The 21,415-nt window shown below is 50.5% G+C and overlaps 1 protein-coding gene across 2 annotated transcripts in view; it reads right to left on the reverse strand.

Moving 5' to 3' along the window:
- Positions 1-1,235: 1,235 nt before the first annotated feature.
- EYA2 (EYA transcriptional coactivator and phosphatase 2) overlaps positions 1,236-21,415 on the reverse strand; it is a 178,391-nt gene continuing 158,211 nt past the window's right edge. The window contains exons 11-15 of one of the 2 annotated variants that reach the window (XM_087444873.1): positions 19,248-19,408; positions 15,383-15,497; positions 14,297-14,418; positions 9,622-9,722; positions 1,236-1,610 (exon numbers count right to left, since the gene is read on the reverse strand). In XM_087444873.1, coding sequence (XP_087300999.1) covers positions 1,530-1,610; positions 9,622-9,722; positions 14,297-14,418; positions 15,383-15,497; positions 19,248-19,408 — 580 coding nt within the window. In that variant the 3' untranslated portion in view covers positions 1,236-1,529. The remainder of the gene's footprint in view (positions 1,611-9,621; positions 9,723-14,296; positions 14,419-15,382; positions 15,498-19,247; positions 19,409-21,415) is intronic. The other variant, XM_087444874.1, reaches the window with a different exon arrangement.

Consider the following 21,415-nt stretch of genomic DNA (forward strand, 5'->3'; position numbering starts at 1 on the left):
GGGAGCTCCGAGTCTAGTTGGGGAGTCTATCTCACCCTTGGTGATGGCTTTCTATCCATCAGAGATTCTAGCTCTGAGACTCCAACTACCAAGTTATCTCCCATCTCCACTGACATGGATAACCCTGGATTTCACCAACATGGATAGAGGGAGGAGTCTATACTTATGTTTAGCATCGAATCAGATGGATCCAGGCCTGCTTGGAACTCTCTGGGCAGCAACAATGCTCAAGATGTCCTTGGAACTTCTCCAGATGTCTCTTCCTGCCCCCTACACAGGATCCTTGGCTCACCCACTGGAAAATAAAGTCTTATGATTGGAATGGAAGTCGGCTGCATTTTCCAGCCCAACCTCCATTTCCCCCAATTCTTTTAGTAATAGCCCACTGATGTTTCCTTTGGGAGACCAGCTCTCCCCCACTTTCTGTTCATGAGGGATCAAACCCTAAATCCAGCTCCACAGGTACCCCATGACTCAGTTTTGGCCAATGAAACACAGTCCTGGGGCTTTTATCAGAACCCTTGTGCAGCAAGTGCTCTCTTTCTGCTGGTGTGGTTTTGCTAAAAGATTCTTAGAGCCATCTTGGCCACACAGGGAAGAGCCTGCCTGAGAAGTAAGACCACACAGGAGAAAGTCATTTGATCACCTGGATCCAGCTATGCCTGAAGACAGTCTCACCTTAAGTTCCTGAAGACACTTTTTTATTGGTGTAAGCCAGTTTGAGTTGGATTTTATTCTTTTACAACTGAAAAGGTTCTGGAAAAGACCAACACATTCAGAAGCCTCAAGAGTGGTAACAAAGTAGCAACACCCTACCCCATTTCAAAATGTAAACGTGGTTTTATTTAATGCCTTTTTTCCATCACAAAGTACCGCCTCCTCCCCAGGGTCCCCTCTTCCTAGAAAACAAGATGGCAGCATAAGGCACGTGCACTGTCCACACGACGTCAGGTTAGGTCCTTAAAAACAAAAATGAGCAACAGTCTTCCCGACAGCCCCGAATTGCCTCCCTCACTAATGTCCAAAGAATGATTGTCCCCCCAAAGCACAACTTGGAGCAGAGAGTGCTTAAATTAGAACTGTGCGCCACCCCACATGCCAGTTTAAAAAACCAAACCAAACCAACGACTAAGAAAACCAGCGACACAGATACGAGAGCCTAATACGGAGCGATGAGATTAGTCCATAAATTAAAACGAAAACAAAAAAGAGCCTGTCCCCTCCTCATCACCTGCCCTCCCCCAAATCAGCAATTCCTTGCTTTTGTTCTGTGAGTCTTGTAGAAAAGTCTGGACTCTGAGCCAGCCCTTTTCCCCAAAGTTAAATATCCCAAAGCCACGGGTGGGTACTCTGCGTCTCCGGACCCGCGTGTGGACTGAAAGGACGGCTTCTGAGATGGTCACGGGACACGTCCTCTCGGCTGCAGGGACCCGGCCCAGTGTCCAGCATCTGGCGGGGCGCGGGGAAGGCGAGGGGCCTGGGTGGGTGGGATGCCGCCGTGATGGCAGGTGGCGATGTCACGGCTTCTGCTATAAATACTCCAGCTCCAGGGCGTGCCTCAGCGCCTCCAGGTCAGCGTGGCAGGATATCCGCCAGAAAGGCATGTTGTGCTGGAACACAGAAGAGCAGCCACGCGGTGAGGGCCCGCTCCGCACCTCCCGCGGCCCCTGGATCCCACGCCCGAGCTTAGGGCCTAGGAGAGGTCAACCGAGTCAGCATAGCGTGTGGGCATTTCCCAAACCGGGAGGCACAACAACGTTGCTGGCAGACCCCTATGTGGCCAGAACCTACCAGACTGGCCACACCGTTTCTATTCCCTCTGAGCCTGTTCTGACTGCCAGGCATGTCACCTGTTTGACCATCTCCCCTCTGCTGGGACCAGCATGGTCTTCGGCGATGTGCTGACGTGGAATTAAATCACGCAGCGAGAAAGCTATTCCTTTTTACAAGTGTGTTCTCAATCCTGCTACTTCTAGAAGAAAGTCTCAGCCGGGTGCTGGTGTATCGTGAACGCCTCCCTAACAATCACGAATCTCCAGTCGAACAGACAGAGCTGGTCCTGGGGAGTGTCATCTTTTCCTTTTTTTCTTGCTCAGTGTTGTCATGATATCAAGTTTTCAATTTTAAATCTAAGTGATGAAAGGAAAACATTAAGTAGATAACAGTAGAGGCAGTATGCCAATACAACAAAAGTTGTGACTGGTGTAAGGAGCGGTATATTGATGGTGGCAAGAAATCACTCACGTGGAGAGAAATCTGTGAAGTATTTCTATAGCTTGAGGCTTCAAAGCAAGAGCGCCCTGTGAAAACTCTGCTCCCCTGTCAGCAGCTGGGGGACCTCAGGGAGTTTACTCTGTGGCTTGTCTGTAACATGGGGCCATACGTGCCGTGTGCAATTGCTGTGGCTCTTCATGGTGCCTCCGTAAATATTAGCTGCCAATGCGATTACATCTGTGTCCACAAGGACATATCCATGTAAAGACAGGACAAAGTCAGGAAGGATGCAGGGCAAACTGTATACGTATGTGGAAGGATGAATTGTGGGGGTTTTCAGTAGCTTAAAAAATGATAAATAGACTACAACATGAAGACTTGAAAAAATCATTAAGGCAGGCGTAAATAAAATGTTATGGGAGCCAACAAGAGGAGGCAGCCTGTTTTTCGGTGGCAGAGAATGGGATGGGGCCGGGACAGGTGTCCCAGAGGAGGAGGGGTGCTTGAGAACCGAGCCTCGAAGGACGAATGAGGGTTTCACGGCTGGCAGGGAGCTGAAGAGACGGGCGTCCCAGGCAGGGCCTCCCCGGGTGAGCCAATGGGGACATGCGAGGACACAGGGGGAGGGGGACTGGGAATGCAGTCACGCGGGGTGGTCACGGCCTGGTGCGCGTGCACGGGTGTGTGTGGGCGTGTGTGCGTAGGGGTGGGGAGTGGAGAAAGGCTGGCTGAGTCAAGTTCCCGCGTCTCGTGATGCAGAGCGTGGATTTCATTGTGTAAGCCTGTGATGCCCGAGATTTTAAATAATAACCTTTTAAATCTACCGTTATGGAGCCAGACACCGTGCTGGGCACTTGAGGTTTATCATCTACTGAGTCAGCAAAACAAACAAGCAAAACCCAGAAACAAAAACAAAATATCTTTTTCAAGTGGGGGATGAGAGACAGAAGAAGAGAATTGACTTAACCAAAGTGAATTACTGGTAAGCCAGTCACAGTCATAACAACCATTCACACTTATTAAGTGCCTGTTATGGCCACGTCCTGTCTAAACACTCACGTGCACTAATTACTCCATTTAACCTGATCAACAGCCCTCAGAGAGCGGCACTACGTCCATCTTATCTTATAGATGAGGAGACTGAGGCACAGGGAAGTCATGTCTGGCTCCAGAGAAGAAACTTGACTACATTTTTATCACCGGAAAATTTAACCATTGGCTAAAGTTGTTGCCTGCCCAGTAGCCATCCTCCCTCCTTCTTGGCTTCCAGAACCTTGAATGTGGCAGCGCCATGCCCAGACGTAGGGGATGAGTTATGATTGTCTAAGTGAGCTATGACAACCCCAGCCCTGTGTGCCAGGGATTTATTTTGCATCTTTCCTGACTTGTGACCTGTTGAAGCCAGTGAGGAAGTCGACTACGGGCTTCTGGAAAAGGTTTTCCTCCATGATTAGAGAGAAGCACCTGAGGAGAACTCCTTCCTCCTTACTTTCTCTTCCTATTTGGATGCTGTCATATTAGTATGTGATACCTGGAGTTGTGGCAGCCCTTTTGAGATCATGAGGCAACAAACCAGAAAGTAAAAAGCCCAAGATGGTTAGAGAGGTAAAGCAAAATGATGGAAAGGGATGAATTTTTGACCCACTGAAACATCCTAGGGTACACCAACTTTTAATCTTGTTAGGTGGGCAAGTGTTTAAGTCATCATTACACAGGTTTTCTGTTCCCTGCAGCTAAAAGATACTGAGCTTCCTCAAGACAGTCATGGGCCTTAAATCATTTACTGCGTGAACAGATGGTGCTTGATGAACATACGGATGCCAGAGTTCTTGTGGTGATTCTGCTGCCCCATACGGTTCTGTGCCCACAGGGTAGACACTGTACCGGTGTCCTTTCAGTTCCTGGAGCACACACAACCCTGCCCTGCCTCTGGGGGGCTCTGTGCTTATTATTCTGCCAACTCCTCATATCACCATTCATCTTCACCTCTCTGGCCTACGGTAGGCTGAATAATAGTTCCCCAAAGACATCACGTCCTAGTCCCTAAAACCCATGACTATGCGACCCTACATGGCAAAAGGGATTCTGCAGATGTGATTAAATTAAGGATCTTGAGATGGGGAGAGTATCCAGAGGGCAGGGACTTTGTTGGATTGTCCACTGCGGTGTCCCCAACGGGCCCTTCTGCATAGGTGGCACACACTCATGGGGTCCTCATTGGAGTCACAGATAACACCTCCACAGACAAGAAATAAACAAGATGATGTCATTTCGTGTATGTTCTATGAAGGAAACAGAAGAGGGGGGAGGGTAGACAGCAGCTGCAGGGAGGGTGTCTGCTTTTGACAACTGGCTCCAGGAAGGCTCCTCTGGGGGGTGATAAGTAAGCGGGCCCCAGAGCCTGAGAAGGGGGGAGCCGTGCAGACGTGGGGAGGGAGGTAGTTGAGGCAGAAGACACAGCAAGTGCAAAGGCCCCGAGGAGGGTTCGAGCTTGGAACGTCATGTTCACTGCTGCCGCGCAAGACTCCTGGCACACAGGTGCTCAAGAAATATTTGTGGAAGGAGTGAAAAGAGGAAGGGAGGGAGGAAGAGGGAAAGGTGGGCTTCTCAAGCAAAGTCATCAACAGGCACATCTTTTTCTCTCTTTTTTTGTAGACCGTGGACTGCTAGCTTCTGTCAGAACCAGCCTTCAACATTTAGAATGTTCTCTTTTGCTGAACGGAAGCAGAACACTATCCATCATGGCCACAGATGCCATCTCTTCAACGACCTCCTGTTGTCCCAGCTCCCCCACCCCCCTCCCCCCGCCCAGCCTCCCTTTCTCTGCAAAGACGGATTCTGGTCGCCGCCCAGCCCATCCTGTCCCCCTTTAAAGAGTGTAATTGATTTTTCCGGGAGGAAATAGCGAAGTTGGAGGAGAAGGTCTCAGACGCCTCCATCCCAGGCCTGACGGCTCCAGAGCGCAGGTGGATTTATCACTTGTGGAGAGCTGGAGACAAATGAGCCACTAAAATGGAGATATTAACAACACTGTCAGCCGAAACAAAGCCCCTTGCCCTGTCGCCATATTTCACGCTGCTCAGGTGTCCGGCGGCCCGGGTTAACGACTCCCATCCATCAGGCCGCCAGAGCGGCTGGTGCACAGAATTTCTCACTAACGGGCTGGGGCTGCTGCTTCAGACACTGGCAGAAGTTTTTAGGGGAGCTTGGTGTGTATGTTGGGGGGGGTGCCCTAGTCTTCTTTGGTGGACTCCACTCTTGTCTGACCCGCTCAGGGGCACAGACTGACAGCGTTTGAGACTCCTAAGTCCACCCCCTTCCTGCCAGGTGTTTGGAGCAAAACACACATCAGTTTGCATGTACCAGCTGTGTGACTTGAGGTAAATTAATTAACCTCTCTGAGTCTCAAATCCATCCTCTATAAAATGAAGTGGAACGATACCCACTTTGCAGGGGGGTTTTGAGGATTAAATAAAATGACGACGTCAGTAATGAAGAGCAGTGGTTAAAGGCATGGGGTCAGCTCGGGCACCCCCAGGTGCCAGTCACAGGCCTGCCACATGCCAGCTGTGCCAGACTGCCACCTGTTTCCCAACATCCATTCCCCTCTTCTCTCTCAGAAGAAGTTCCCCTTTCATTGTGTGTGAGGAAAATTAGCCTTGAGCTAACCTCCGATACCAATCCTCCTCTTTTTGCTGAGGAAGATTGGCCCTGGGCTAACATCTGTGCCCATCTTCCTCCATTTTATATGGGACGCCGCCAGAGCATGGCCTGACAAGCGGTGTGTCGGTGTGCACCCGGGATCCGAACCTGTGAACCCTGGGCCGCCGAAGCAGAGCGTGCGCACTTAACTGCTGCGCCACCCGGCCGGCCCCAAAGCTCCTTTTATTCAGCTGGGCACATGGTGGCTGAGAATAAAGGCCACATCTCCCACCTACCTTTGTAGCAAGGTGTGATCATGTCATTAAAATCTAGCCAATAGGATTTGAGCAGCAGTGATGTCCACCTGTATCAGCCGTGCCCTTAAAGGGAAGAGGGGTCTTCCCCCTTTTCCTCCTTCCCCTTCCTGGTGGCTGGAGTGTGGACGCGGGGTGGTGGGGAGCCCTCTCAGACTTTGTGGACAGAGCAGTACTGGGAGGCAGAGCAACAAGCTAGATGGAGCCTGGGTCCCTGGTGCTGGTCCAGCCGTCCTGGCGGCTGACGGATGCTTTAGGTGAGAGACGAAGAACTCTCTCTATTGTTTGCCTGGCTTCTCTGGTCACCCAGACCCCACTCGGCAGAAGCTGGCAGCACTGGCCCTGCTGAGACCCATGGACCGAGCCCCTGCCAGAGGCCACCCCATCCACACCCTTTGCCGCCTCTCAGCAACGTGCTTCTCCCGAGGGCGGGCTCGGAGCAAACACGAGATTTGGGTGAGTTTTTGTGTTATGTGTGAATTAGCATTCACATTTTCTTTCTCCGCTGGCTCCACAGGAGAGAGACCCTCCTCTGAATTTCTAAAGGTCGAGTTATCCTTCTTTGCCCAACCCTCAGGCCCGGGGAGTAATAACACCAGTGCTACAGGCTCTGAGAGCTCAGTCTGCACGGTTCTTCTGCTGGGCCCTGTGGGCATATTCTCAGCAGCTGTCACAGATGAGGAAGGGCAGCTCAGAGAGGGCGTGTCCTCTGCTCAAGGCCACATAGCCCAAAACGGCACAGCTAGTAGGATTTAGGGCAAATGCGCTCCCCTGGCCGCGTGTTTCTGTGGGAGCAGAGCTGGCATAGGGTGAGGCGAGGCAGGAGCCTGGGACATGGAATTTAAGCAGGTACCTCCCTCGGCTCGTCTTCCTCCTGGTCCCGTACAGGAGGTGACCCCAGACCAGCAGTTCTGAAAGGAGGAAAAGCCTGCCCTCCAGGGGTCCCCATGGAAATTTCTAGAGCTGTGACTTTGACTATCACAATGATCTGGGGCCACTGTGGGTGGGGCAGCTGTCCTGTCTCATCCCACACACTTTCAACCTGAATGATTTTCAAATGTGCGGCCAGACATTCAAGTAAGTACAAACTCTTCATAATAACCCGAGCCCAGAGCCTTGACCCCACTTTACACGTCACATAGAAATACAGAGTATCTTTTGCACGCTTTTAATAAAACCTGAATTTCCAGGGGAGCAACTGCTCTGTAAATCAAGGGGAGTCTGTATTTTGTTTTATCCAGAACCTCGCCATGAGCTGCTTCGCAGTTTGGAGAAATCATGTAACGGCCGCAGCCCCTCCCCTGATTTGTGAACGGTCCTTAATGTCCATCTGCGTCTGCCAGGTGACATCCACAGTGACGGCATGTTTGGGTGCCAGCACTGGGATTGGTGCCCAGACATTTACGTATGGAAGCACATGTTATTCTGATTATAGATGACTTGCCCTTTATTTCTCTTGGATGAGATATCGATCTTTTGGACACTCTGGTTATCAGTAGGTTATATTATCCATTAGTGTTTCATTTCAGGATCATAAAGGGGTTGTTTTAGAACACTTGCTACGCCGCCCTAATAAACCCTCTCTGACTGGTGAGAAGGCGGGCGTGTGGCAGAGACTGCCCTGTGGACGTCCCTGTCATCCTCCAGTGAGAAGGAGAGGGCAGGTCGGGGACGCCCGGGGCCACAGGCCTGAGCTGGTTCCCAGTCCAGTGCTGATAGGAGCAAAGCTTTACCTTGGTCACTGTCATGTGATTAGGGCAGAGTTTTCCCCTAGATCTGAACTTGGAAGAGGAGGGAGGGGCTCGAGAAGCCCCCTTGAACCCCGGCAGTGGGCTCCAGGCCACCTCAGAGACCACGCTCTCCACCTGGCATGGTGTTTCTGGAACCCCAGTAGTTCCTGTGATATTTCAAGTGATTCATGCCGCAGTTTGGGCCATATCCTTGTGTATCACCTCTGTTACTATTATTTCCTTAATATTTTTTCCTCTAAGTCAATTCATTGTTAAAGTTAGAGAAATACGCTTTAAGAAGAGGTCCTCCCGAGGGCCCTGGGCCCTTCCCCAACCTCACCTCCCACCACTCCCCAGTGCCTGGCCCGCTTCTGTGGCCACGCCGGCTCCCTGCGGGAAGCTCCAGCCTCAGACTGTGGAACTTCTCGGTTCCTCTCGGAGAATGCCCTCCCTCTGATATCCACCTGGCTCACTCGCCCGCGTCCTCCCATCTTGGCTCAGATGTCACCTCACAGAGTGGCCAGCCTGACCACTGCCTACACTTGTGGCCTGCCCCCCCGCACAGAGTCCCCTCTGGTGCAATTCCCCGCTTTGTTTTTCTCCAAAGCTCTGGTCACCACGTAAAATGCATGTTACACGTGTGTGTTTATTGCTTGTCCCCTGGCTGTGAGCTGAGTGAGGGGTGCAGGCCCTGTCTGTTCTGCTCACTGCAGGATCCCCAGGGTCTGTGACAGTGGCTGGCACACAGAGGCAGCTTACACTCTAGCTGGAGGATCCGGGATTAGTCAACCAATCACACAGCGATTCTTTCATGACAAGAAGGGACGATGTGGATGTGGACAGCTTAGGGAGGGGGTCGCAGGCAGGCCTGATCTAGCAGGCAGGGCAGAGTGGGAGCTGGTCAGGGAATTCTTCCCACCGGAAGTGTTGCTGAAGGATGAGTCCGGAAGAGCGGGGTAAGGGAGGAGCCTTCCAGGTGGATGCAACAGCATATGCCAAGCCTTCTGAGCCCCCCTCTCCTGAGACCCTCTCTCAGGACCTTCCCTCTTCTTGTGGGTTTCCTCCGCTGAGACCCTAAACGTTTCTGCATTTCCTTGGAATCTGTTGCCAGGGAGGGAAGGGGGAAACCAGGTCTCCCAAATTAAGCTCTGTGACATTAACAATCCACTTCCCAGGCCTCAGGGTGGGGGGCGTCAGGCTCTCTGGGACACTGTTGACAGGTCCAGACCTGGGACTTTGGCAGCTGTTTCTTCTCCAAGAACAGAGCTGTGGCCACCAGAACCCCCTGCCCCTCTCCTCATGGGCCCGAGATCACAAATGCAGGATTTTCTTTTTCATTAGTTTAATGCTGTCTTTATTAACTGGGAAGGGTTGCTGGAACATATGATCGGTGAGTATTAAATAAAGCACACACACACGTGCACTGGCCCCCACTAGCCTGCCCTGACACAGCGCCTCTGCTCCTGAGCCCTTGTCCCAGAAACAATCCAGGGCTACCAGGGGCAGCAGCCAAAGGCACCCCGGGGGGGATTTGCAGACGGAAATTACTCAGGATGCTTCTGCGATTTGCAAATGGGAATGGACCTGCAAGCAAAGAGCCTGGGAAGGCGGGGACCCAGCCAGCGACGGGGAGGTGGAGGAAATCTGTGTAAAGAGCCCCCAAAAGCCACGAGGCGGCTCAAGAGAGGAGGAGGAAGCAGCCTGAGACAGGGAAGGACTACCTTTTTCGCTCCCTGCTCCTCTTCGACGCCATCGCCAATCACGATGTAGACGGCTTTTCTGCCGAATCTCTGCATTATCCTTTCGAAGCAGCTCTCCTTCCCTGCACACGCGCAGAAGGAGAGAGAAAAGAAGCTCGGTGAGGACCTGGGATTGCGGCAAATACTAACCAAGGGTTAAGTGCTTGTGCTGTGCGGCCGTCCTCCTAAGGGCCAGGTGTCAATCATTCATCCTCAAGCAAACTTTCGAGGTGCACACCGTCACCATCCCCATGTGACGGATGACGACGCGGAGGGGCGGGGAGCTCAGTGGCTTGCCCAGGGTGACAGAGCAGAAGAGACAGCGCAGGGGTGTGAGGCAGGCTCTGCAGTCTATGCAGCTGCCTGGTGGCAGCGCTGGGCCATCGGACAGATGAGGACACGAGGCTGAGAGGTGAAGTGTCTGCTCGTGATCCCAGAGTTAGGAAGCAGAGGGGCAGGAGTCACATTTTCAGGGATGGGCAGCCTGGCAACAGAGCTGGCCCTCATGGCAACTCCCCCGTATGTTTGTTCCTTGCCACCTGTCGATGACTCCTCTTTGCGTTTTTCTTCTTCTCAGGTGTCTGGGCAGCAGCATAAATCCAGACACACTGGATTCAGATGTTGGTTCATCCTGATCGGGTCAGCCAGTTTAGTAACCATACAAACAATGAAAATAGCAATACATAATAACAGCAGCAATAGTAGCTGTCACTCACTGAGTCTACTACAGGCCAGGGGCTCTGCTAAATGCGTCACCTACATCAGGATCTCCCAGCCTCGGCACTACTCACATTTGGGACTGGATCATCCTTTGCTGCGGGGCTGCCCTGGGCATTGTAGGATGTTTAGCAGCTTCCCTGGTCTCACCCACTGGTGCCAGTAGCAACTCCTCCAGTCGTGAAAATGAAAAATGTCTCCAGACGTTGCCAAATGTCCCCTGAGAGGCAAGTTGCCCACGACCCCCCAATTGGGAGCCACTGACTTACGCTAATTCATTTAACTATCACAGCAATCCTGTGAGTGAATATAATCCCCATTTTAGAGATGGGAAGACTGAGGCTCGGGGTTGGTGAAGTGCCTGGAAGATGAGTGGCGTAGCAGGAGGAGGAGGAGGAATTATAATAATAATAAAATGGCTCCTATTTTTGAGCATTTGTGCTCTGCTGGGAACTGCTACAGGTTTTACCTGCACCATTTCACTTTATCATGTGCTGAGAGGTACTGTGATCATCCATTTTACAGACTGGGAAGCTGAGGCAGAGAGAGGGGAAGCCACTTGCCTAGGCCACCCAGCTAGCAAGCACAGAGCTGGGATTCGAACCCAGGCTGCCACTTGAGCTCTGAACCCCCCGTTAGACTGCTCTGGGTAGGAACCAGCTCTGTTGTAGACTGTTCCTCCCTCTGTGCCTGCTTCCTCCCCTGTGGGAGCAGAGGCTGGGTCACAGCAGTGGATCATAACTACAGGCTGAGTTATAAAATTACACATCCTCGCCCTCTGCCACCCCACTTTGCAGTAGGTGGAGCCTACTCCTCACCCCACTAATACTGGGCTGGCCATGTGACTTGCTCTGACCAGTGGAATGCTGGGGACCTGCCACAAGAAATGAGTGTGGGTGGTTTGCTTTGGCCTCCTTCCCTTCTGCCATCTGTCATGAGAAGAATGCGCCCCTGGATGGCCGCTGGTCCCAGAATGAGGACATGAGAAGCAACGGGCAGCTGGAGTCAAGCCCAGCAGAGCCACAGCTGACTCACCACACCGTGAGTGAGAAATAAAAACCTGTTGCTGTAAGCCACTGAGTGTCGGGGATATTTGTTATGTGGCATTATCAGAGCAGAAACCTGACTATTGAAAAAAATATGGTTTTTAAGTGAAAACAGGGAGCTGGAGGCCAAATTTCTGTCCTATCTCAACTTTAATAACCTCAGTTCTTTGATCTTCAGGCTCCCCAAGATGGAAATGAGTCACTCTCCATTTCCCTGATGGCATGTGATTCCTTTGACATGGAAACAGAATCAATGGGCTAAATGAAAATTGTAGCTGTGTCTGGGTTAGAGATTCCTTTTGTGCAAAATCTACAGAAGATTCTGTTGTCAAATGCAACTTTGCTTTAAAAAGTTTTAGCACAGGTTTTTGACATGTTCATGTTCATTGTGAGCTTTCCAAACTTATTTGACCACTGACTGAATACTTGGTTCATGAATAATCTCTAGAGAAATGCCATCCTGGACCAAACATTCCAGAACTACCTTCACAACTGTGACCAAATCTGAGAACCATTGTTATTTAATTTTTTCTCTTAAAATCAACTCCCACTTTTATTTTTACTTAAATAAATCCATTTAAATACAGAATAGAGGGGCCAGCCCAGTGGCGTAGCAGTTAAGTGTGTGCGCTCTGCTGTGGCAGCCCTGGGTTTGGATCCCGGGCACGCACCGATGCACTGCTTGTCAAGCCATGCTGTGGCAGCCTCCCATATAAAGTAGATGAAGATGTTAGCCCAGGGCCAGTCTTCCTCGGCAAAAAGAGGAGGACTGGCAGATGTTAGCTCAGGGCTGATCTTCCTCACACACACACACAAAAATTCAGAACAGAATCCCTAAATTAAAAAGAAAACCAATCACCTCACATCCATTAGGATGGCTATTACAAAGAAAGAAAAGGAAAGAAAAGAACAAGTGTTGGTGAGGATGTGGAGAATGTGGGATCCTTGTGTACTGTGGTGGGAATGTACAATGGGGCAGCTTCCATGGAAAAGAGTATGGCAGTTCCTTGAAAAATTACAAATAGAATTACCATATGATCCAGCACTTCCATTTCTGGATAGACCCCAAAGAACTGAAAGCAGGGTCTTGAAGAGATATTTGTACACCCATGTTCACAGCAGCATTATTTGCAACAGCCAAAAGGTGAAAGCAACCCAGGTGTCCACTGACAGAGGAATGGACAAACAAAAGGTGGTCTACACACAATGGGACACTATTCAGCCTTAAAACGGAAGGGAATTTTGACACACGCTACAACGTGGATGAACCTTGAGGACGTTATGCTAAGCGAAATAAGCCAGTCACAAAAGGACAAATATTGTATGATTCTACTTATATGAGGTACCTAGAGTGGTCAAATTCACAGGGACAGGAAGCAGAAGGTGGTTGCCAGGGGCTGGGGGAGAGGGGATGGGGAGTTGTTGTTTAATGGGGACAGAGTTTCAGTTTTGTAAGATGAAGAGTTCTGGAGACGGATGGGGGTGACGGTTGCACAACAATGTGAAGGGGCTTAATATCACTGAAATGTACACTTAATAATGGTTAAGATGGTAAATTTTATGTATATTTTACCATAATTAAAAAGAAAAAATCATTAAAAAAACGAGGATCAGAAATAAGCCTACAAAGGCACATAACTAGAGGTATGCAGGAAGAAAACAAAGACTCACAAGGTCCTGTTACAGAATCTCTAATGGCCATTTGGGGCCTGAATTTCTATGATTTTAAAATCTAAAGGTGCTTTTATATAATGTTCAGACCTAGAACTTCAGTAAATGCAAAAACTGCTCAAGAAAATGCTTCCAAAGTATATAAAATGGTCTTTTGCTCCAGGAAAAAATAAGGTAAAAATTTATAATTGAAAACATCTTAACTAGCCACATTTATTTTGCATTATTACACATTTTTAGGTGATATAAGAATAAAAAAAAAACAGCAGCCCTCCTCTCCCCACACAAAAGAAAACCAAAATTATCTGCCCTGATGATAAATGGCACTGTTACTTTCTAGTTATTAAATCCTCTTATCTGATGAAAGCTCTGAGCCTAAGGCTCTTCTCTTTGTTAACAAGGGAGATTAGCAACTATTAGAGGTGTGAAAGCAGGCTAGCACCAAATTGAGACTCTCTCTTTGAAAGAGAATCTTAAAAACAGTAATTTTCTCTCTGTGTGGTTCAAGGTGAGATTCAAGGTTATTTGATGACTTGTACCACCTAAATTAAAATCACCTCGTACCATGCTGTACTGGGAACTGTTTTCTTCTTCTTCCCCAGTAACAGAATTCCATGAGTTTAACCTGGACTCACAGTCACTCAGCTGTGGACTACATTTCCCAGCTTCCCTTCCAACTAGTTGTGGCCACGTGACTAAGCTGGGCCAATAGGAGGTGAGTTAAAGTAACATGCACCCCTCTTCTGAGCTTGGCTTAAAAATACTGGATGTGCATTACTGCTTTCTCTTGTCCCCCTTCCCATAAGCTGGAATGACGATGTGGCAGGACTTTGATTTGACCACATATGTGAGACTAAAACCGTAGAGGACAGTGGAAAAATAAAATGGGAAGGACCTGGGTTCTTGGGTGAGTATGAGGTCAGGGTGACCCCATCACTCTGGATCACTCACCTCTAGTCTGCTGACGTGTGAGGGAGAAACAAGCTTTGACTCTGATGTTAGCCCTTGTATTTGGGGTGTTTGTTAGAGCAGTTTTGCAGGTATCCTAACTAACACACTTTGGAAAACCACTGTCCCAGAAGCAGAGGTTGAAGCAAGTGGGTTGTGGGGGTTGTTTTGGGGATCTGAGTCATGCCTGTGGGCAAGTTCTTTAACTTCCCCAGTGCCATTTTCCTTAAACTTCCCATCCCCAGGATGGAAGGCTGACCTCCCCCTCCCCCTACCTGTCTTGGTTGCACTGTAGATGTTCTCAATAGGAAACACAGAGCCCAGTCCGTACAGCAGGACTTTGGCCAGAGCAGGAATTAGTTGAGTGGTGGTGACCAGCACGTTGACACAATTGGGCCTGAGGACAAAGAAGACTGTGGATCAGAACTCGAAGGTGCCACAAGGCCCGGCCTCCTCAGCCTGCAGCATGAGCCAGGAGTCGGCGGGAACTCGCGTGGGGTTTGGAGGGCATCTTCAGGTGAAGGTAGGGCCCAAAGATTCTCCAGCTGGTTTTCTCTTTTAAGCCTGAAGCTGCCTGACATGTTGAAATGTAATATGGGTGTAATCCTTTCCTTATTTAAAAAGCAAATGTTTATGGTAAGGACCACACACCTAAACAGCTGCAGGGGCCTATCGGCAATGTAAATGAGTGATATAGAACACGTGTAGGACAACAGGGAGAGGCGGGGACTGGGGTAAACCGGAGAGCACATGCCAGTTCTGATATTTTGAGAGAACCTAGAAACTGGGCGCTATGGATCAATTTTCCCAGTCTTTGGGACAAAATGTTTATCGATTAAAACACATCAGTAGCACAGACTCAGCTCACGGGCTGCCATTCTGTAACCATTCACGTGTTGGGTCACAAGGTTTTTTGATGCTAGAGCAGGGGAGTCATTTGTTCTCTGGCTCAGATGATCTTATTAAAGAGCAAGAGGTAACTTATTAAGAAGCCTAGAATGAAGCCGGACCCCCTCTCCTCACTAGATACCCACCAAATGGTCCATGACATCATAGGAAATGGTTTCCCGAGGGTGACACTGTGAGTGCTGGGTGTTGTGGGCGCGAGTGGATGGGACAAGACGGACCTATGTACAAAGGTCTTCAGCTCTGCTGGACCCTGATAAGTCTCTGCGGCTAACTTCTCAGCTATGGCACAAGGTGTCCATGGTGCCTTGCACACCTCAGCTTATCAAATCTCCGGAAAGTGTGCAAGTGAGAATCTGGAGAGTCCAATTCACTCAAGTGTGGAAATGCAGGAGACGCCACCTCAAATGGAAGAAAGTTTAGGGGCACAAAGGAAAATGAGGGTTCCCACTTACCTGGAATTGATGAGGTTTAGTGCCTTCAGAGAGTGGGTCAGCCAGAGGTCGGTCAGAGCTTCCAGCTCAGCTCTGAGCTGTAGCCAGGTCTCTCTTTTGGGAGCCCCTATCAAGCCTATGGACAAAGGAAATAAAGATGTAGTCACTATCATTTTGAAAAGGTCTGGGGGCTGGCCTGGCGGCGTATAGTGGTTAAGTTCGCACGCTCCGCTTCGGCGGCCCGGGGTTCGCAGGTTCGGATCCCAGGCGCGGACCTACGCACCACTTATCAAGCCATGCTGTGGCAGGCGTCCCACATGTAGAAGAAGATGGGCATGGATGTTAGCCTAGTGCCAATCTTGCTCAGAAAAAAGAGGAGGATTAGCAACAGATGTTAGCTCAGGGCTAATCTTCCTCACCAAAAAAAAAAAAAAAAAGATCTGGGCATGTAGCGTTAAGGGAAGGGGAGTCTAGCTACTGCACCTTGAGGTTTCATATCAGATGACACTATCCATTTTTCTCTTTAGTAATTAATAAAAATATCAAAAATCTTCTCATTAGAGAAGAACTAGGTAATAAGGTAATTAGGTAATAAGAACCTTGATTTAGGTGAGTGCATGGCTGCCAGGCTAAAAGGCTCCCTTCCTCCATATTCATCACGGCTGGTGTGGTCATGGGACTAAATCTTTGGCCATTGAGAAGTGGAAGTGTCGTGTGTGACCTCTAGGAATTGTCCTCAAAGAGAGGAGGCCTATCCTTATTTGCTTTCTTCCTCCTTCCTGCTGTTTGGAATATTATGGCTGGAGCTAGAGCAGCCACTTTGGACTGTGAGGCAGAAGCCAGGGACTGAACATGGCAGAGCAACAGGATAGAAGGAACCTGGGCTCCAAACACTGAAGTGCTTTGCCAGCTCTGGATTTCCTGCAGGTCTTGTATATGAGAAAGAAATGCATTTCTATTTGGCTTCAGGCATTGTTATTCTTTGTTGTCTCATATAACCGTAACTGATTTACTCCCTCTCTGCCTGTATTGGTTTGGTCAGCCCTCAACACCATGCATCTTGTTACCACCATTTGGAAGTAAGTTCAAATATCCCTTCCTGAGAGATGTCCTTTGTGGTCCCCTCTACACAGTAGCCCTGACCCCCAGGCTCTCTCTGCTACATCCCTCTCTTGTATTTCCTTTGTGGGTCTTCTCACTCTCTGAAATGAGTGAATTCAGAATTTGAAGTTATTTGTGCACTGGTTTATGTCTGTCTCCTCCACATATTGAATCTAAACTCCTTGAGGGCGGGGACCTCGTGTTCACTGCTGTATCCACAGAGTAGGTCCTTGATGATGGACACATGAATTAATGAATGGATCTCTTATCGCTACACGTCCCGTCTTCTCATTACTCCATAAACTGAGAGCAGGCGGCCTCTGGTTCTCCCTTCTCTCTGCACCTTCCCCACAGCCCCTTAGCTGGGACCCTTAACAACACCACAAACTCACAAGGGCACTTTACAGTTTACAACAGGCTTTCCCATGCGTGCTGCCATGTAGCTAGCTGGTCAACCACTCCTACTCTGCACCTGTAGGAAGTTTGCTTCAAGCTACAGTCGGCTCGCTGCCTACCCTCCGGGTTTTCCTCCAGGCCGGGTCCCACCGTCCCCCGATCACAACGGCAACGTTTAAGAAGCGCTTACTATGCAGTAGACACTGCTCCAAGCGCCGTCCATGTGTTAATTCCCATTATCCTGTGAGATGGGCAGCAGCATTATTCCCACTTTACACTTGAGGAAACCGAGGCACAGAGAGGTCCAGTGACCTGCTCAGGGTTACACAGGACATGGCAGAGGGAGATGTGAAGTCAGGTAAAGGCCTCTGAACCCAACCACTGCCTCCTGGGTGTTTTCTCTCTTTATCCTGTATCTTGCGGATGTCTTTCTTCCGAGCAACCTTCTAGAACTCTCGGAATCCTGGGGTCTGGGGTGACCCCCAGGTTGGAGGCCGCAGCCCTCACCAGGCTAGCTCTGTGATGCACAAACAGCAGGGGGACGGGGGTAGCACGCAGAAGCTACAACGGGGAGGTGGGGGGCTGCCCACCAGCCTCCGGCCAGCTGCCAGCTCCCGCCTGCTGACATACCGGGTAATTTCCTCTCAGCTTGTGAGAAAGCAACAGCGCCTGACAGAAGCCCTGGGCATTTCCTGGGGCTTAACCTGGATGGGGAGCAGATGGCCCCAGTGGGCTGAGTCCATCCCTGTCTCCCTGACTCCAAGCACACTGCTCCCGTCCTCTCTCTGCATAGGGGCGGTGAGCAAGCAGGGCCGACCCTGAAGCTCTCTGCTTCACTCCTGCAGTCAACAGACTGGGATGTGGAGGCCATGGAGTGTAGGCAGAGGTGGTGGAGTGGTGGCCTGGGATACCACCATGGTTCTGCCGCCTGGGCTGTGTGATGCTGGGCAGGTTACTTAACCTCTCTGATCTCCGTTTCCACCTTCCTACAATACGGATGGTAAAAGCACTTACCTTATAGGGATGCTGTGAAGAGCAAATAAGCTATTAGATGAAGAGACCTCATAACAGAGCCCAGCAGAGAGTAAGTGTGCAATAAACATTAGCTACGCGAGGACTGCATTAGGACCATAGCCACAGACAAGACAGAAAATCCGTCCTGAAGAACTGATGGTCTGTCCGGGGAAAGCAGAAGACACAAGGGAACCCGAAAGACAGCCAAGCAACACTGAAAGGAACTAGTGATGAATGTCACCATTTATTGGGTGCCAGCCACAGACCAGGCACGGAGTCTGCCTTTCCTGTGCATTAACTACAAACCTCTTGTTACCCCGGGGAGCAGAATCATTTTTATCCTCATTTCATAGGCTTAGAAACTGAGGCTCTGAGAGAGAGCTAGAGGGTGGCAGTTAGGGCTGGAAGTGGGTTCTGTCCAGGTTGAGACCCTCAATTCTTCCTGGGACTCGACTCTTTCTGGGGTGGGGAGAGAGCCCTGGCAGCGTTTGGGGCCGAGGTGTACATGGCAGACACTCTCAGCCGCCCACTCAGACCTTTTCCCTTTACGGGCCAGCAGCTGCTCCAGAGATTGTGACAATCAAAAACACCCCCAAACGCCTCTGGGGGAGAAGCAGTGTCTCGTCCTGTTGAGAACCACCAGCCTAGAGAATTCCAGAAATAGATCCAGGGCCTGGCCGTTGCGGGCCAACCTTGCCTCCAGCCCCTTCCAGACTTCTTGTTTGGCTCTCCTGCCACCCAAGCCGGCGGCTTTCACCCGGGTGCACACTAGAGCCACCCAGGGCACCCTATGAATCCCGATGCCCAGGCCGCGGCCAGACTAAGAAAACCAGAATCAGAGAGGCCTCAGGTGGTTCCAACAGGAGCCAAGTTCGAGAAGTGGTGACTCCCGGGCGTCTTCAACTTTAACGCTTCTGCAGACCACCTGGGGGTCTTGTTAAAAATGCAGACTCTGACTCAGTGGCCTGGGGGCCTGAGAACCTGCATTTCTAAGTCTCCAGGTGCTGCTGCTGCTGCTGGCGGAGGACCACACTTTGAGAACCACTGGGGGTGACTCAGAGCATGGGGGAGGTCAACCCCCACGCCCACCCCACTGTGTGTGGGCTGTGGAATCTCGGGCAAGATGCTTCATCCACCCCTTAGCTTCCACCCCCTCCAATGAGGATGATAAACAGTGCCCTCTTCCCGAGGGCATCATGAGGGTCACGCTGAGTGAGCCAGCATTTATCAACCTCTCAGAAGCGTGCCTGGCACAGAGCAGGGGCGACGTAAGTGACAGCGTCCATCCTTGAGGAATGCCCCTTGGTGCAGGGGTGCGGCCTGAGCACAGGCAGGCCCTGAGCACCGCGGCCGGCCCTCTTCCCGGCCCACTCACCACCCACGTTGTTCTTGTAGGTGTTGTACATCTCCTTCACCCGCCGGTAGCGGAAGGCCAGCTTCCTCATCCAGTCCACGCCGCCGTGGACGCCGGAGCCCAGGCACAGGTTGGCTCCCGGGGCCGAACTGTGGAAGCCATCAGCGGAGAAGTTGTACGTGCTGGGGAGAGGGAGGGGCGGGGGAGGGAGAAGAGACAGGGTTAAAGTGGGGAGGTGGGGGCTCTTCACCAGGAGACCACAGGCCCTGCGGGATCACGGATGGGGCGTAGGGCACCCATGAACCCCCCAGCGTGCAAGGTGCTGTGTGTATGTGTGTTCGGGGAGGAGCAGGACCACAGCTTTTATTGGCTTCCCAAAGAACGGTGGCATCTTTTGCTCTCGCCTAATCAGCATCCATTTTTCTTTCTTTTGGTATCAAATAGCATCTCTGTTTTTTTTGGCGGGGGGTGGGGGGATCTATTCCTGTCCTCTGCATGCAGTGCCCAAGCTAAGAAGACTCTCTCTCTCTTTAGAATTTGAAGCTGGAAGGGAACTCCTAAAAATGGATGGAGTTGGTTCCTCCTGACAGAAGAGTCCAGAAGAAAATGTTATTAGTCCCTGCTACTTTGATCCCCGAATCTGCCCTGGTTCATGTCACCTCAAGGCCGGGCTGCTGACCCTCTCTTCCCATTCTGTGAGCAACCCCACATCTTTCCACAGAAATTCTCGATTTGGATTTTCTTATTTGTTAAGTTAGGCAGAGTTGATTGCCAGTGCTTTGGATAACCTGCCACCCTGACTGAAGCACGCTGGGCTACGAAGTTCTACACGCGGACGGGGGATGAGTCAGAGTGTCACACAAAGTTAGTGACAAAATGACAGCTGGGAACCAGAAGGGGAGAGTGTGATTCGCCACCGACAGCAACTCCAGTGTGAGGATGAAAAGCCCAGCCCTCCAGAGAACGCCTTTCTCTGTCCCTCGATCAGCTTTGGGGAAGGTTTGCAAAATCAGGGAGTAACGCCCAGGCTGTAAGGTCACAGGGAAAACCAGATCGTAACAAGGGGTGTGTGTCCAGTCTGCGAAAAGCCTCCAAATGAAAGTCTCTTCAGGGAGAAGGAGACTGGAAGGAGACAGGTCAGCATGGTTCTGTGGCCTCCTCAGGGTGTGGGTTTCGCTGAGTTTTTTCTCTTTGTACTACTTGGTGTTTCTGGATTTTCTAGGACAAGTTTAAGAGTGGAAAAAGAGAGACGTTTTATTTTTTACAATGACGTGACGCAACAGGAATGAAACAGCACTCGAAAATTATATCTTAAGTAGCTACAGTTTACAATAAAAGGGAGCCTGAGAAGTGTGGAGCGCCGGGTCATCCTCCCTGTGGGCGTGCGATGTGCGGATGTGGCGTGCTGCCGTCACCCACCATCTGTGTCTGGGGCTCAGCCTCACGCTGAGCAGGCCAGGCCTCCTGCCTGGATGTGCGACTCCTCCCAGGAAGAGGCTGTGTGGTGACAAGCACCCTACAGGAGCCACAGACAGGCCTTGGGCCATGTCTCAGTCAACAGCAAATTTCACCCTGGGGGCTCCCTGGGGCAGACGGGCCAGGAAGACACTGGCCCCAGTGAATCAATCCCAAAGGCCTCAGATGTAGACCCTGCTGTTCCTTCCAGAGCAGGTTGTGTGGACAGTCACAGAAATTGTTCTTTAGATGTCTTTAAATTCTTACCCGTGTGTCCATGTAAACACACACACACACACTCCCTAACACACACAGGCACCTGTGTCATTTTTCACAGACATTTGTGTGAGTGCGTATAAAACTGGAAGCAAGTAATGTTCGTAATGCCAGAAAGTGGTTAGTTCGAGATGGGGGGAATATGAATCATTATAGTTTCTTCTCTGCTCTTTACTGAATTACCCAAATTTAAAAAGACCCAAGGAGAATACGATATGACTGTTCTAATAACTTGTTTGCACAAAAACTTCCCCTTTCCCACGAAAGATGTCAATGGGTTTATTACACAGACACGTTGCTGCTTTTTCCTTCTCAGCGCCCCCACCCCCACCTTGGGTGGTGGTGGTGACCACGGGCTAAAGATGAGTGAAATATACCCAATTGGTAAAAGAGAGGACAACATGGAATCACAGGGGTATGACAGCCATTTACCAAGGACTCACTGTGCTGGGCACTTT

This window comes from Ceratotherium simum, chromosome 21 (genome assembly GCF_057802395.1).
Source record: "Ceratotherium simum simum isolate JZ-2026a chromosome 21, ASM5780239v1, whole genome shotgun sequence".
NCBI classification, from domain to species: Eukaryota; Metazoa; Chordata; class Mammalia; order Perissodactyla; family Rhinocerotidae; genus Ceratotherium; species Ceratotherium simum.